The sequence below is a fragment of the Vanacampus margaritifer genome, chromosome 17 (genome assembly GCF_051991255.1).
Source record: "Vanacampus margaritifer isolate UIUO_Vmar chromosome 17, RoL_Vmar_1.0, whole genome shotgun sequence".
NCBI lineage: Eukaryota > Metazoa > Chordata > Actinopteri > Syngnathiformes > Syngnathidae > Vanacampus > Vanacampus margaritifer.
In genome coordinates this window covers 17,298,315-17,311,705 of record NC_135448.1, presented here as the reverse complement: position 1 = coordinate 17,311,705, position 13,391 = coordinate 17,298,315, and the positions used below count along the sequence as shown (strand labels likewise).

The following is a 13,391-nucleotide window of genomic DNA, read 5'->3' as shown; positions in this document are numbered from 1 at the left end:
TATGTCTTGGAAAATATTTAAACCGTTTTCCAAAAGAAAGGCCAGTTCTAAAAAAAAAAAATTAAAAAAAGTATTGCTATTTTTTCAGAGATACTTTCTCTAGAAAAATGTAATCTCATACAATTTAATTTCATAGGATTTTTTTTCTCAAAATAAGACTTCTTGTGTCATGATTTAATAGACACAAAATCGGATTTATAACTACTTAAACAGTTTTTTTTTCTCCTAATATTACCACCTCATTTCTTAGGAGAGGAAAAATATGACTATTTCTTGTAAGAAAAAAAAAGAAAAGACTTTATTCTCACAGAGATTATGACTTTATTCTCATATCATTATTTCTTAAATTTCGTTTACAGTGTGCCCCCTAACACTTACAATTTCCAAGTCAGTGAAATTCAGTCATGTGTCTTTCAATTTACAAGATAGCTAAAATAGCATATGTGTGCCTTTAAATCCAGTTTATTCACTGATTTACTACACAAACGTGAACACAAACAGAGTGAGTGCACTTCAGTGCATACCTACATTTAAAGTCACATTCAGCACCTCTCAGGACTAGGAGCGACTCTGGATTACATTATCACGCCTAACAGTCGTTAAATATGTTGGGGGGGGGGGGGGGGATTATGAGAAGTGAGATGCAAAGCACTCGTTAAATACATATTTACACTTTGTGATTGATCGCTGTCCGTCCTTCACGACTTGATCTCGATGACTTTGATGAAGGGGAGGGACTTGTTGCCGTGTGTGGACGGCATCAGAGGTTTGCTACGACAAAAAAAGAAATAAATCCAAAACGTGGTCAAACGTGAAAACAATTTCTCGTTGATTAGCACGGTGGGCTAACAGGAAGCGTAGCACACCTGTAGACGACAACTGGCTTGTTCTCGGCGCTCTTGAGGGGCGGGGGCTCCCGGCCTGCCAGAAAGTGTTCCATGTGGTCGTGCAACTCTCGGTTCTGTGTGCGCGTAAAGTAAAGTAAAAGCAGAAAGGTTCAACTTTTTTTTTTTTGAGAGGTTGGGGGGGGGGTGGGTTCCACAATCTATGGGTCTGACCTCAGCTTCCAGGAAGGCCACCTTCTCCTCCAGATCCTCGATGGCTCGATCTCGCTCTTGGAGGACAGTGCGGGAGTTCTGCAGCTGTGTAGCACACACACACGCACGCACAAAAACACAAGAGTCATGCTGATTTTCCAAAGACTGACTAATTAAGGAGTTTGCTTTCAATGCACAATTACTTGATGCTATTTCCTCACTAATGGCTTCCTGAGTACTTGAAAGGTTAAGAGTTTGTACCTGTTCAATCATGTGTCGCACTTTCCTTTGTTGACTCTTCAGCATATCATCCAGGTGGTGGATCTTCTCCTTCAGAACGGCCACCTCCGTCTCTAACTGGCCACATCTGTAAACACGCACTGTCAGTACCGCACGCACACAAATACACACAAAAAAGAGGTCTTTACAACAAATACATTTCATTACGTTTCATTACCTGTCCTCTTTCTCCTTTCCTCCGCCGTTGCCCGCCTGAAGCCGCAGTAGCTCGGCCTCGCCGGCGGCCATTTTGTCCCGCAGCAGTCCGCTCTCGGCCTCCATGTTGCCCAGCAGCCTTTGCAGCTCCTCCACTCTCCAGCCTCGCTCCGCCGACTCCGTCTCCGCCCGCTGGAGACGCTCCGACTGCGCATCCAGACACGCCCGTTGCTCCTCCGACTCCATCTGCCGAGGAAAAGACTCCATTTAGAAAACTTCGTGTTATCTGTATCTAAATAAGCTATTTTTGCTTATTTTCGAAATGTGTTATTTGTTAGCCTAGCCTAGCATGAGCTAAACATAGATTATCTTATTTTAGAAATGTGTTATTTGTTAACCTATCTTGAGCGTAATCTAACCTTAGAAAGGCTAGGCTAAAAATAGATTATCTTATTTTAGAAATGTGCTATTTGTTAGCGTAGCCTAGCGTAAACCTAATCTAACCATCGCAAGGCTAGGCTAAAAATAGATAAGCTTATTTAAAAAAATTGTTATTTGTTAGCCTAGCCTAAGATAACTATTTTAGCGTAGTCAAATCCAACCTTTAGTTTAGTCAAGCCTTGTTTGTCTTCGTCTGGTCTTGGCTAACCTAGCCTGACTTCACCCTTTCAATGTAATTTTAATGAAACCAGTTTCAGGCGAGCACTCGAGGCTGCACATCACTAATAAACGCACTCACTTGCAGCCGCTCTCTCTCCTCCCGGTGCCGACTCTCCATGTCTTTCATTTGAGCGTAGAGGCGCTTGGTTTCTTCCCTCAAGTACTGCACGTGATTATCGTCGCCGTCCTGAGGATTAAAAAAAAAAAACGTGATGAAAAGCGGTGATTTGGGTTTAGATTTTCTGTCAGGCTTGGTGGAATAATGACGTGGGACGCTAACGTTAGCTTCCGCTGCTTGCGTGATTGATTTTCATGCTATTTTCTGGGCCAAGACGTTCCAGTGTGTCTTTAATGAGCTCTCTATCATCATTTCAATGCGCTTCATTGATAAATTTTTTGAATGGTAACGAAGCACAAAGATACACACGGATACACACATACGTAGTGTAAATGTTAATGATCTTACGTCATGGTCAGTGTTGTTGTAAATGTTGCCGTTGGTGACGGGTGTCGGGTTGTTGACCATGTAGCCATTAGTGGGATACTGAAGAAGAAGACACACTCAATCTCTGCTCCGTTTACCTTCCTTTGACTAATTTTTTACAATTATTGTTTTGGGTCTTACCTTCTTGATGTTGCTATTTTGTCTGGCCGCCATCTGCTCTCTCAGGGTCTTCAGGCAGTACCTCACCTGAGCGTTCAGAAAAAATTACATACATCGCGGATTCCTCGCCATGACCCGCGATGAAAGCTCAATGATGCCGCCCTCACCTCTTGTATCTGCGACACCTCGTCCGTCAACATCCTGACGCTGTCCGCCGTCTCCGGCACGCCGTCCAGGTGCACCTGCGACACACGCCGTCGCTAAAGTCCACAGCACGTGCGACGACGAACGCTCGCCAAAAAATGACCAAAAACGGCTCACGCACTTTGATGACTTCCACGCTTTCCTCTGTGGGAGTAACGAGCTGGGCCGTCGCGTCCCGCTCGTCCGGATTCCTCGGCGGCACCGATGCGACGCTGCTGTCCTGCGCGGCACAAGTGCGAGATAAGTGGACCCCGGAGGAGGGATAAAAACAAAGGGGCGTGGCTTGAAGAGGGACACATGATTGCCCTCAAGCTTCCCGTATTTGAGGATGCGTAGCGGCGAGACAGCGGCTGCCTGGCAACCCATAATAAGGGCACGTTTACACCCCCCTGGGCAAAGTCACGAGTGACTGGAGTCGCAAAAACAATCAGGCCACCCATGCCTTCACAACAACAACACTGTTTTCCATGGCAATAAGAATAATACAAGTACTCATTTGGTTATTCCGCGTGACATTTTCAGGAGAAAGTATGTCACGCCACAATTTCAAACGGTCGCTACGTATGTGTTTGGCTTTTTTTTTTGCGTGTGACACAAATGTCTCAAAACTTGCTTATTCTAGTTATTACATTGAAACAAAAAATATCAATACAACCAAAGCCGAAATAATAATAATAAAAAATGGTATGAAAACACAACTTGAAAGTCACACAGAATTTCAACAAGGCAATGAATCTCACGGGAAAGACAAAAGAGCACCTGAGTAACTTTTGTCCTTGACCAAAGCGCATTGAACCACAACATTCACATTGCATCTTAACAAAAAGACGCAAACACAGCCATAAAAAGCCATAAAAGCTCATTCACTGCCATTGACGACTATAGACGTCAAAAATTAATCTGAACTATTTCTATTAGTTTAACATTTTTTCCCACTTTTGTTAACAAGAGGATGAAAATCTACATTTAATTTTTTTTTGTAATAGAACAGATATAAAATTTGTGATTAATCGTGAGTTAACTAGTGAAGTCATGCGATTAATTACGATTAAAAATTGTAATTGCCCGACGCCCCTAATTTTTAATAATCTTTTCTTTAAAAAAAAAAAGATTATTAAAAAGAAAAAAAAGAGATTTCATATCTGTTCTAAATGTACAAAAAAAATCATTTCTAGGTTTTCATACCCATTAACAAAAATGGAAAAAAATTGTTAAACTAATAGAAATAGTTCAAATGAATTTTTGACGTTTATAGCCGTCAATGGCAGTGAATGAGTTAATGCCACTGATGTATTTACACACTTGACATTGCCAAACTGAAGGAGCGTAATCCTTTTCAGGGGAACACCCGGCCTGTCAAAAAGCAAAGACTGACTTAACGCCAGCTTTTCTCTTGAATGTGCAAAGAAAACTGGCCGTTGAACCCGTGTGCAGGTGTTATGTAAGAAGACCGTCTGGCTTTGCGCTTTACATCTTATCAACGGCTTGAATTAGAAACCGTCCTCTGTGCCAACTTGTTGATAGCGCGGTTCATGCTAAGTGGCTGGAGAGGCTAGCTCAATGGTTTTCTAAGCCTTAAAACTTGTGTGGGAAGTATAATTTTTCAACTATTCTGAAAAAGCACATACAGGCGCATGTAACGTGTGGTTTTTTCAGTTATCATTAGCATTTCACCATTTTTTGTTAGACGGTTCACAACAAAAGCAGAGCTATGAGAAAATAGCATAAAAGCCTGAGCCAGCGCAAGCTAGCTCTTTAGACTGTATATAATTATAAACAAAAACGGTTTCGATTTTTTTTTAACACACAAGTATCCATACTGAAGTACAAAGTGTGAGTATTTATGCAAATTCTGCGTGTGTGTGTGAGAACCGAAGCCACATTAATTGTTATCATTCTTTGCATGGGCGTTAGCTCCAGAAATAATGATATGGTAATTGCGCCAAAAGTAACACCGACAAAAATGTTCTGCTACTGAGTTTGCACTGCAGTGATGCATTATTTGTGGCCACAACACATTTCGCACACCAAAATACAGGTAGGCTGGAGATTAAATGTCAGCATTTTCTCAACTCTTTTTTTTCAGGTTTCGCAGCCAGGTGAGAGCCGCACACCACGCAGTTCATAAAATCCAAGAGGGTCTTAAATCATCAACGTTACGTCACCTTAGTGGAAACGAGAGTGAGAGCAGAAGGTTTCGCACCACACTGCCGCACACTAAATATCCGTGGATGCGCGCAATGGCACATTCCCCGAATGTCGCGCTAGGTCGCTAAGTTGAAATGTGAGCATTGAAAAGTCAAGCGCGAGGCTAAGCGCGATTAGCCGTAAATAACGTTGACATAGAGCGCAGGGGGGAGGACAAGACAGCTAGCAAATTAGCAACCTGTTGTTGGTAGATTAAACATTGGCTTAAAATGTGCGAAAATGCTCAGCCAATTCAAGTTGTTGTTTGGAATTTCAAGGCACAAAGGCAGGTTGCATTGATGGCTAATGTTAGCTGCTAGCGCTAGTAAGCCGCCACCGACTGGCTAGTTGCTCGACCTCTAGGTTGTTATTTATTTATTTATTTGATTTATTATTATTTTTAATCTCACAACTACAATTACTATTTACAATTACAATTACTATTTTGCTGCGAAATAATGGTTTTATTATTTGAAAATTACAATTTAAAATTATAGCACTTTGATACATTTTTCAGAGGGAGACTTTTTTTTTTTTTAATTAGATTATGACTTCTTACCTAACAAATTGCTAATAAAAATCTCTTTTGTCCTCCTAAATTTATCTTTTTTGTATATAATTTACCTTCTCTTTAGGAATCTTCCAACTTTTAACCCTAAAATAATGACCGTTTCTTGTAATAAAATTGGGGTGGTTCTCGTAAATTTCTGGAATATTTTAAATATTATTCCATGTAAAAACAAATCTTGATATTAATACTTTTTCTCATAAAATTGTAACTTTTTTTTTGTGTGTCATTTTCTTTGGCGAGTTTCTCATAAAAATCCCAGACAAAAAAGTTTTGTGACCTTTGCCGATGTCTGTTCTGTGAAAGTTTCACTTTAAGCTTTACCAGTGTTGCATATTTAATTGCCGTCATGTTTTAGCCTACATTAGTCCTGAACTTCCTTTTATACTTGTACTTAGTTAATGTTAAAAACAGATATTTTATAATCTTCAGAACGGATTTATCCTATTTCCACCATATCCCCTGGGAAAGTCGAGTGTATCTGGACTTTTAATGACACCTGACTGCGTAATGAGCAAAACACGGCCACTTCAAGGCTGACAAAAACCACGATTGATGAGAGAGCTTAATTGCTTAAATGCCAATGAGGTAATGGCGGTTTCTCCAGCAGAACACCGCGTTCCATTCCTGGTGGAAAAAAACTCATTGAATCATGTGGACGGGGGGGAAGCGCCGCACACATGCTTGAGTGGAGCTCCGGGTTTAGCAGTCATGTTAACTATTTAGGCTTGAGTGGCAGCACGTTGAAATCTGCGAAAACCATCAGCGAGTGGCTGCAGGGCGTCCACGCCCTGGGAGGCGTGCCCAATGTACAGACGAAATGTTGAATAGAATGAAATCAAATTTACTGCACAAGTGCAGAACAACGAAATGCGGTTACAACCTGTCCTAGAGACATTAAAAAAAACCAAAACAATAATCAACAGAGGGTGAAAGTCACGGAACGGAGAAGCCTGCAGGGTCGCCAAACGGTGGCCCGATTTTCTAGACGGGAAAAGTATATCCTGTGATCTTGGGTGGTGTAACATTTCTCTGTACATTTTTCCGAAAATGCTGAGAGGTCACCTCAAAGCGTTGTGACATCAAAACATGCCTCATAAAACTGTAATTGTTCTATTCTTGAAAAATTCAGATTTGAATCTGGTGAAGTGACAACTTTGTTTCACCTTTGTAGACCACTTTTGCCCTTTAAAAGTGATATTTTTCTTGTATTAATAATAATTTTAAAAAATGTAATCGTATTTTCCGTGCGTTTTTTTTTTTGCTCGTGAAAAAATGATTAACATTACATTACATATGTTTGGCTTGTAAAATCTCAACAATTTTACCAGAATTTTATTTATTTGTAGAAATGTCATTTAAAATCGTGGCTTCTTTTGGAAAATTATCACTTTATGAAATTATATACAATTCTAAAAAACAAGTATAAATTTTTTTTGTCTTTTGAGTTAATACTACAGTATTTTACAAGGAAAAGTCCAAATATTTTTCTTGTAAAATTATTTCCCCAGAATTTTACCTTTACAATTACTAATGTTTAATCACAAAATGACAAATTTATTCAACAAAAATTTTGACTATTTACTTAATCTTCTGTTTTTCTGTTATACAATATCTATATTTTTCTTTTAATACTACAACTTAAAAAAAAAAAACATTCCTGCAAAATTATATCTTTTTCTGTCAAACAATGACATTTGTCATAAAATCTGCCAATTTTCTCATAAAATCACATTTTCAGAAAATTATCAACTTTTATCTGGTAACATTTAATTGGTCTTTTTTTCCCATTTTCTTTTATCATAAAATGTAACAGTTTTCGAGTATTATAACAATTTGCTTTGTTTCCACATAAATTTAAATTTATAGAATTTTTTATTTATAAATTCCATGATCTTTTAAATAAAATGTTTTCTTCTCAAGTCTTTAAAAAATAAAAATAAAAAATATTACCAACTGTCAGTGTTTCTAATAAAACCGACTTCGTCATAACTCTTAATATATTTTTTCCTCGTAATATGACCAAACAATTCCTGTAAAAAATTATGACTTATCACGTCAAAAAATCTCAATATTTTTCCTCATGAAATTCCAATGTCGTTTTCACTGCGAGCAAGTAAAGATAAAAAGACAATAAGATAAAACGGGGCTGAGATTCGCACGCTTGGCAAAGCATCAGACGCGCTTAGCTAATGACATGCATGCGACGAGTTCTACTAATACTGTGTCGGTGAAAGCAGCACGCAGGAACAAATTGTGTTTTCCGACATGGCGGATTGGCGCGGAGCACAGTGACGAGACAAAAGCTGAAAACGACGACGGACAAGCTGTCAGGGAAGTGTTCCTTTTAACACGGCCGCTGCAAATGTGCTGCCGAGGTTCACGGGCCGTAGATCAACATTTGTGACAACGGCGCAGCGACGACGTTCGCGCCAATGCGTGAATTCCAGCCGTCTCTTGGCGCGCAGACTGTTGTTTGTTTTGTTTTTTTTATATATCGCCAAGCAACATGACAAAACACAACATACATTATCACAGTAATAAATATAAACAAATATAGTTGACGATCGACCAACAATCCTGAATTCAAACAATTTACCGTTGGGATTTTTTTACCTTGGGGTGAAAATTCAGCATTCCGCATCATTTGCACTTTTGTCATTGGTTGTTGCTTTAGCACTAATGGTACCCATACATTACATAATTTAAAGTCTTCAGTTAACCTATGCTGCCCCGGGACCGGCCGCCATCCAATCACAGGGCATGAAACCACTACTCACAATTACGCAACAAGTTTGTAATTTAGTTTTGCTACCGTCTTCCCGAGTCAAGCCTGCACATTCGCATTAAGATGGCCAAGTCCGTTGCATGAGAAACGAGCAATTGAAACGCTCATGACTAAGCGTTTTGATTTGTTTTTTACAGTGCAAAATGACAACAAAAAGAAGAATCTTGGGACTGCTATGCTACATTTTGGATATGTCCGCCCTCGATTCATTTTCAACAGCATTCACACGCAGTTCCTGACGGAATCGCAATTGCTTTGGTGCAAGCAAAAAAATTAATAAAAAAAATCACAATTTCTCTTCTGGTGATATCTACCTGCTCAGAGGACGGACACCACGGTGGTCTTCTTGGCATGGACCAGGGGGAGCTGCGATCCAGACAGCCGGCGTGAGCGTGTGTGAGAGTGTGTGTGTGTGTGTGAGTCAGAGCGTGGGAAGCCTGCTCGCCTTAAACGGCTGGGTGAGGCTCACCAGCCAGCTGCCCAACCCTGTTTCGACTCCGGATTGTTCGGCGCTTGTGTGGTCACGCTGCGGCTGCCACAGCACCCCCTGCAGGACCACACTGGTCACTACAATCAATTGAAATTAAGTTATACTGTTACACTATAGTATATTATTATAGGGATGAATTATTCATTGAGTATCCAGGCGACAGCGGTGTCAATGGCGGCAGTGTGAGGAATGTATTACGTAAGGTAGATTAATGAGGTGTCTCGATGAGACACAAACACACTCAAGAGTGTGTGCAAGCAAACCAAATGCCACCTGCTGTACTGGCATGTTACTGTTTTTATAGGATTGTTTGTACAACAAGCAAGCTATTCATGTCCTCAAACTAATTCTCTCCCGTGGGACATAAAAGCTTTGCGTAATATGCTATACTAAGATTTTCAGCGCTACGCTAATGCTAAGCCTGCTTCTGTGGCCTTCGTTACGTTTTACTTAGGAAGAGTACGCGCTTGCTAAGAGAGCGCTTCCACTGCTATGCTACTATTGTGCCACAACTTCCTGTTATATGGTCATCAGCACCTTTTGTAAACTAGTTAGCTATGTGGTACCAGTGAGAAAGTAAAAACCCTGCCACAGTTTGGCTTTAGCCCCAGCTAGCAAGTAAACGAGTACCATTGGAGCTAGCTGGGGAGCTAGCTAGCTAGCACCTGGGGCTAAAGCCAAACAAACTGTGGCAGGGTTTTTACTTGAACTTTTTGGACCTGGATTTGCCACCTCTGACAATTTCCCATCTCTTCTTTGAATGTTTAGCTGTTTCTTTGTTTTTTTCTGGCCTTGTTTGAAAACCCAACACTGTTTTTTTTGGGCTATTCTAACCTTGAAACCACTAACACAAGGGCATTCATTCACTGTAGCTCAAGTGCCAAAAAGTCTTTGTTGACACAACACAATATGTTTACCAAAATGTTCCTTGTGCAACAAGTCAAAGCAGGCGGAGCTTTCCTCGAATGTTTCATCCTAGCGGCAAATCCCTCCGTGACATGACTGTATTTGTCCGGGCTCGACAGTGTACTTCTGCATTTCCTGGACAGTTTTTAATTGTTCATTCCTGCCTGCAGTCTGCAAAACGCATTCATGCAGGGGGCTTAGGGCAACAAAAACACTGTTGCAACAACGCTGAGCCACTTTTAAAAAAAAACACCTTTCAACAAATCATAAAAACGCCCAGGTGGCGTAGATGTAATTGTTGGGGTAAAATGATGTGATTATATTGTGTATTTTGACAAATATTCAGGTTTGCATGTGTCTTAATGACGCAACTGGCCACATTTTTCTCTGAGGTTACAAAGCATTTGAGGTAGCACAAACATGCCCCAAAACGTGCAGAGTTGTTAAAACGTGACTCATCCTAATGATACAAGATTGCCTTCTTTGGAACCGCTGCCGTTCCCATCTGTCAAAGATCTCGGCTTCATTATGAGCTCCTCAAAGAAATGTTTTCAGACAACGGAGTTGAGTTCTAGACTGCTACAGAAACATTTCAAGTAACTAAGTAGTAAAAACATGGCTAGAGGGCATCATAAATCACAGCGACATCGGGCCTACGTAAGGCAAATAACAACCAAAATGGTGAAAGTACAAGAGAGTACTTACAGTGACACATCATCGCGTAGTTAATAACAAACCGAGCATTGTGACACACACTTACATAATGTGGCAAGTAAACTAAAGGCAATGACCCACTGATCCCAGCCACCATGCTTGCACATAAAATAAGAATATCTAATACAGTACTTGTTTTAGAGAGTTTTTAAAAATAAATTTTGCATTTTTAACACATGATTTAAATTAAAAAAATATATATATAACAGAGGACATAAAAAAAGGTTAGCCGTGACTGGATGTACTTGAGTCAACACAACCAAACAAACTGTAACAGAAAAAAAATTCTAACAAAAGACACATGATCACATCCTACATATTGTTCATAAACTACTGTACTATTGAACAGTAGTCTAACATTAATTTAATATTTCTTCATCTAATAATTTATTTTTTTTTAGCATATTTTTCCTCATGTTTTTGTCCAAAATATGTGCGCATTACTTTCTAATATTTTTATATTTATTTCTATTTGTGTACAGTATTTTTCTGCTATCATTTTAGTATTTTCCACTCTGATTTTGGGATTTTTTTTAAATACACAGGATGAGTCAATCTTTTCCAAGTAGTATTTCTGGCCTAGTATTTGTATGTTATTTAGTATTAAAACAGCAAAGCAAAGAAGCTTTAAAAAAAAACACACACACAACAGCCACGACTTAATAAAAATAAAACAAACAAAAAGAAACGACTGACGGCGATGACGTCACAGACGTCATTCAAGTGCCTTGTTTTATTTTGTCATTATTTCATAAATATTGTGACTACAATTATCTTAAAACAAAACAAAAAGGTTAGCCATGACTTATTTAAAAAAAAAAAAAAACGTACGTTAGCAAAGTGCTGGGCTGTAGCATTAACAAACATATAAATGCTGTCAAAATTATCATTGGACGACAACAAACGCGCTTGTCTAGTCAGGTGACACGACAAAGTTGCGATAAGTTAACGAGTCAGATGATCCCGTTAGTGAGTTAGCTGGTTAGCTTAGCTTAGCTTAGTTACTCACGGTGCTCCTGCTTGGCCGGTCGTCGTCGTCCGTGTTCCGGTTCCCGCCTGTCACCTTGTCCACACATCGTGCAAAAAATACACACACGCGCACAAAGTGAGTGAGAGTGTGTGTGTGTGTGTGTGCGTGTGTGCGTGTGTGTGGAGCGTGTCCAGGTGCAAGTCGAACCTTACAGGTGTTCTTTTTCTTCAAGACGAGCCTCGTGTCAAGTTGCCATGTCAACCAGACGTTTTATTACCTTAATTAACCCCATTCTTGTATATTCTTTTCAACTTTGTGCGTTTGTGGTCTTGTCTTGTGACAGGCGGGGGTGATTTAAGTGCTAAGTGGTTGTTATGTAATAAGACAGCAAAAGACATGTTAACATATATGTCAACGTTTGCTGAAATTAAGATAAAGATCTTTTGAAGAAAGAAAAAAAAAAGAGCAAGAAAATAATTGGAATTTTAGGAGATTATAGGGGGGGGAGAAAGTTGTAATTTAAAAATAAAGAGAAAAATATTTCCAATATTTGCCAAAGGTGTGGACTGAGGCTGAAGGGTTTACAAACTGTGGGTTGTGGCTCCTAAAATGGATCGTATCATTCATTAAGTGCACGATAGTGATCAGCAAGGACATCACATTTAATTAAAAACTGGACATAAGTTTTTTTGTTGTTGCTGTTGTTGTTTAGCATTCTATTCAGTAATTCTTTTGCATACCACTAGAGGGAGCCTATGTAGCACTAGTGGGACCTCACTTTTGAGTTTGGGTTTATTTGAACATGAAAAAGAATAAAAAAGTTAAACAAAACAATAACAGTAGTAAACATACAACAAAATAAAATGAAAAAAAAAATACAAAACAAGCAATATTTGATCATATTTTGGGTACTGCAGAGAAACTAAATTTAAGAGTTTGGCATTGAGCTGTAGAACCCAAATATGTTTTTCTTAGAAAATATAAGTATTAAAAAAATAATCTCTTTTTTATAGTCTAATATATTGTTCTAATTTGTGTATTTGTCTATTTTAGTATTATTTTTTTTATAATAATTAGACTAAATGTTTTTTCTTTCATAGTTTTGTATTTATTTCATTACTACAATTTGTTATATTTTTCCATTTTAAATCTAAAAGTTATATACAACTGAGCTGTACTTAACAAATGCATTGTACTGGATAATAAATAAAAAAAGGAGATGAAAAAAAAAGTGGAATCCACTTTAACATTGTGCTCAGTTTGAACATGAAAGCGCAGTAGTTTGCTGACCTGAGAGATGTTGACGTCCGCTCCGTGCGTCAAACATCGGCGTTTAGTCCACCACAGCATCCGACCGTCGGACGCCTGCCTCATCTTCTTCCAAAATGACGCCATGGCCTCTCAAATGGGACAATTTGTCACATTTTTTTGCCCGATCGCAGCACGTTAGTCGACTTAATTCTGCATTGTGACCTGCAAATAGGACAAGCTTGATTGACCTCACTAGTGCCGAACTGGTTTAACATCTTCCAAATTCAAACATGTTAGGAAGGAAGGGTGACGTTTTGTTTCCGTTTTTTTTTTTTTTTACTTACTGGACGAATGCGCCTGCAGGATGTTCAGAAGTCGGATGATGAAATGCTGGAAAAAATGTTGCTTATTTGCTCCACTTTTGTTGTTGTCTGCCGTTTGATGTTGTTTAAAGATCTGCTGCCTCAAAAAACGCTCTTTTCTTATTTCTATCGGCGAGTTCTCTGAACCCTCTTGAGAAGTCAGGATTGGCGAAGAGTCTTCACGGCAGCTTGATGTCTTGAGTAATTACCGTGAA

At 39.2% G+C, this 13,391-nt stretch overlaps 1 protein-coding gene across 4 annotated transcripts; it reads right to left on the bottom strand.

Annotated features, from left to right (window-relative positions):
• Nucleotides 1–446: 446 nt before the first annotated feature.
• On the bottom strand, nt 447–13,346 carry tuft1b (tuftelin 1b). 4 transcript variants are annotated; one of them, XM_077548164.1, is made up of 13 exons: nt 13,159–13,346; nt 12,854–13,036; nt 11,603–11,656; nt 3,062–3,160; nt 2,904–2,978; nt 2,758–2,823; nt 2,599–2,676; nt 2,212–2,319; nt 1,495–1,718; nt 1,299–1,404; nt 1,059–1,142; nt 867–961; nt 447–771 (listed from the first exon to the last, which is right to left on the bottom strand). In XM_077548164.1, the coding sequence occupies exons 2-13, from the start codon at nt 12,956–12,958 to the stop codon at nt 699–701; spliced, it is 1,167 nt and encodes a 388-aa protein (XP_077404290.1). In that variant the 5' UTR covers nt 12,959–13,036; nt 13,159–13,346; the 3' UTR covers nt 447–698. The 4 variants fall into 4 exon arrangements, with proteins under 4 accessions (XP_077404290.1, XP_077404292.1, XP_077404294.1 ...); XM_077548166.1 differs by lacking the exon at nt 11,603–11,656; XM_077548168.1 differs by lacking the exons at nt 12,854–13,036; nt 13,159–13,346 and having other exon boundaries at nt 3,062–3,155; nt 11,603–11,621.
• Between the last annotated feature and the right edge of the window lie 45 nt (nt 13,347–13,391).

Bases quoted from the DNA above. Each gene is read 5' to 3' on its own strand.
- tuft1b (XM_077548164.1), bottom strand. From the start codon at position 12,958: ATGGCGTCATTTTGGAAGAAGATGAGGCAGGCGTCCGACGGTCGGATG. The intron at 3,161-11,602 runs GTGAGTAACTAA...TGTGCCGCGCAG, and splicing joins ACCGGCCAAGCAGGAGCACC to GACAGCAGCGTCGCATCGGT. The intron at 2,979-3,061 runs GTGCGTGAGCCG...CGTGTGTCGCAG, and splicing joins AAAGCGTGGAAGTCATCAAA to GTGCACCTGGACGGCGTGCC.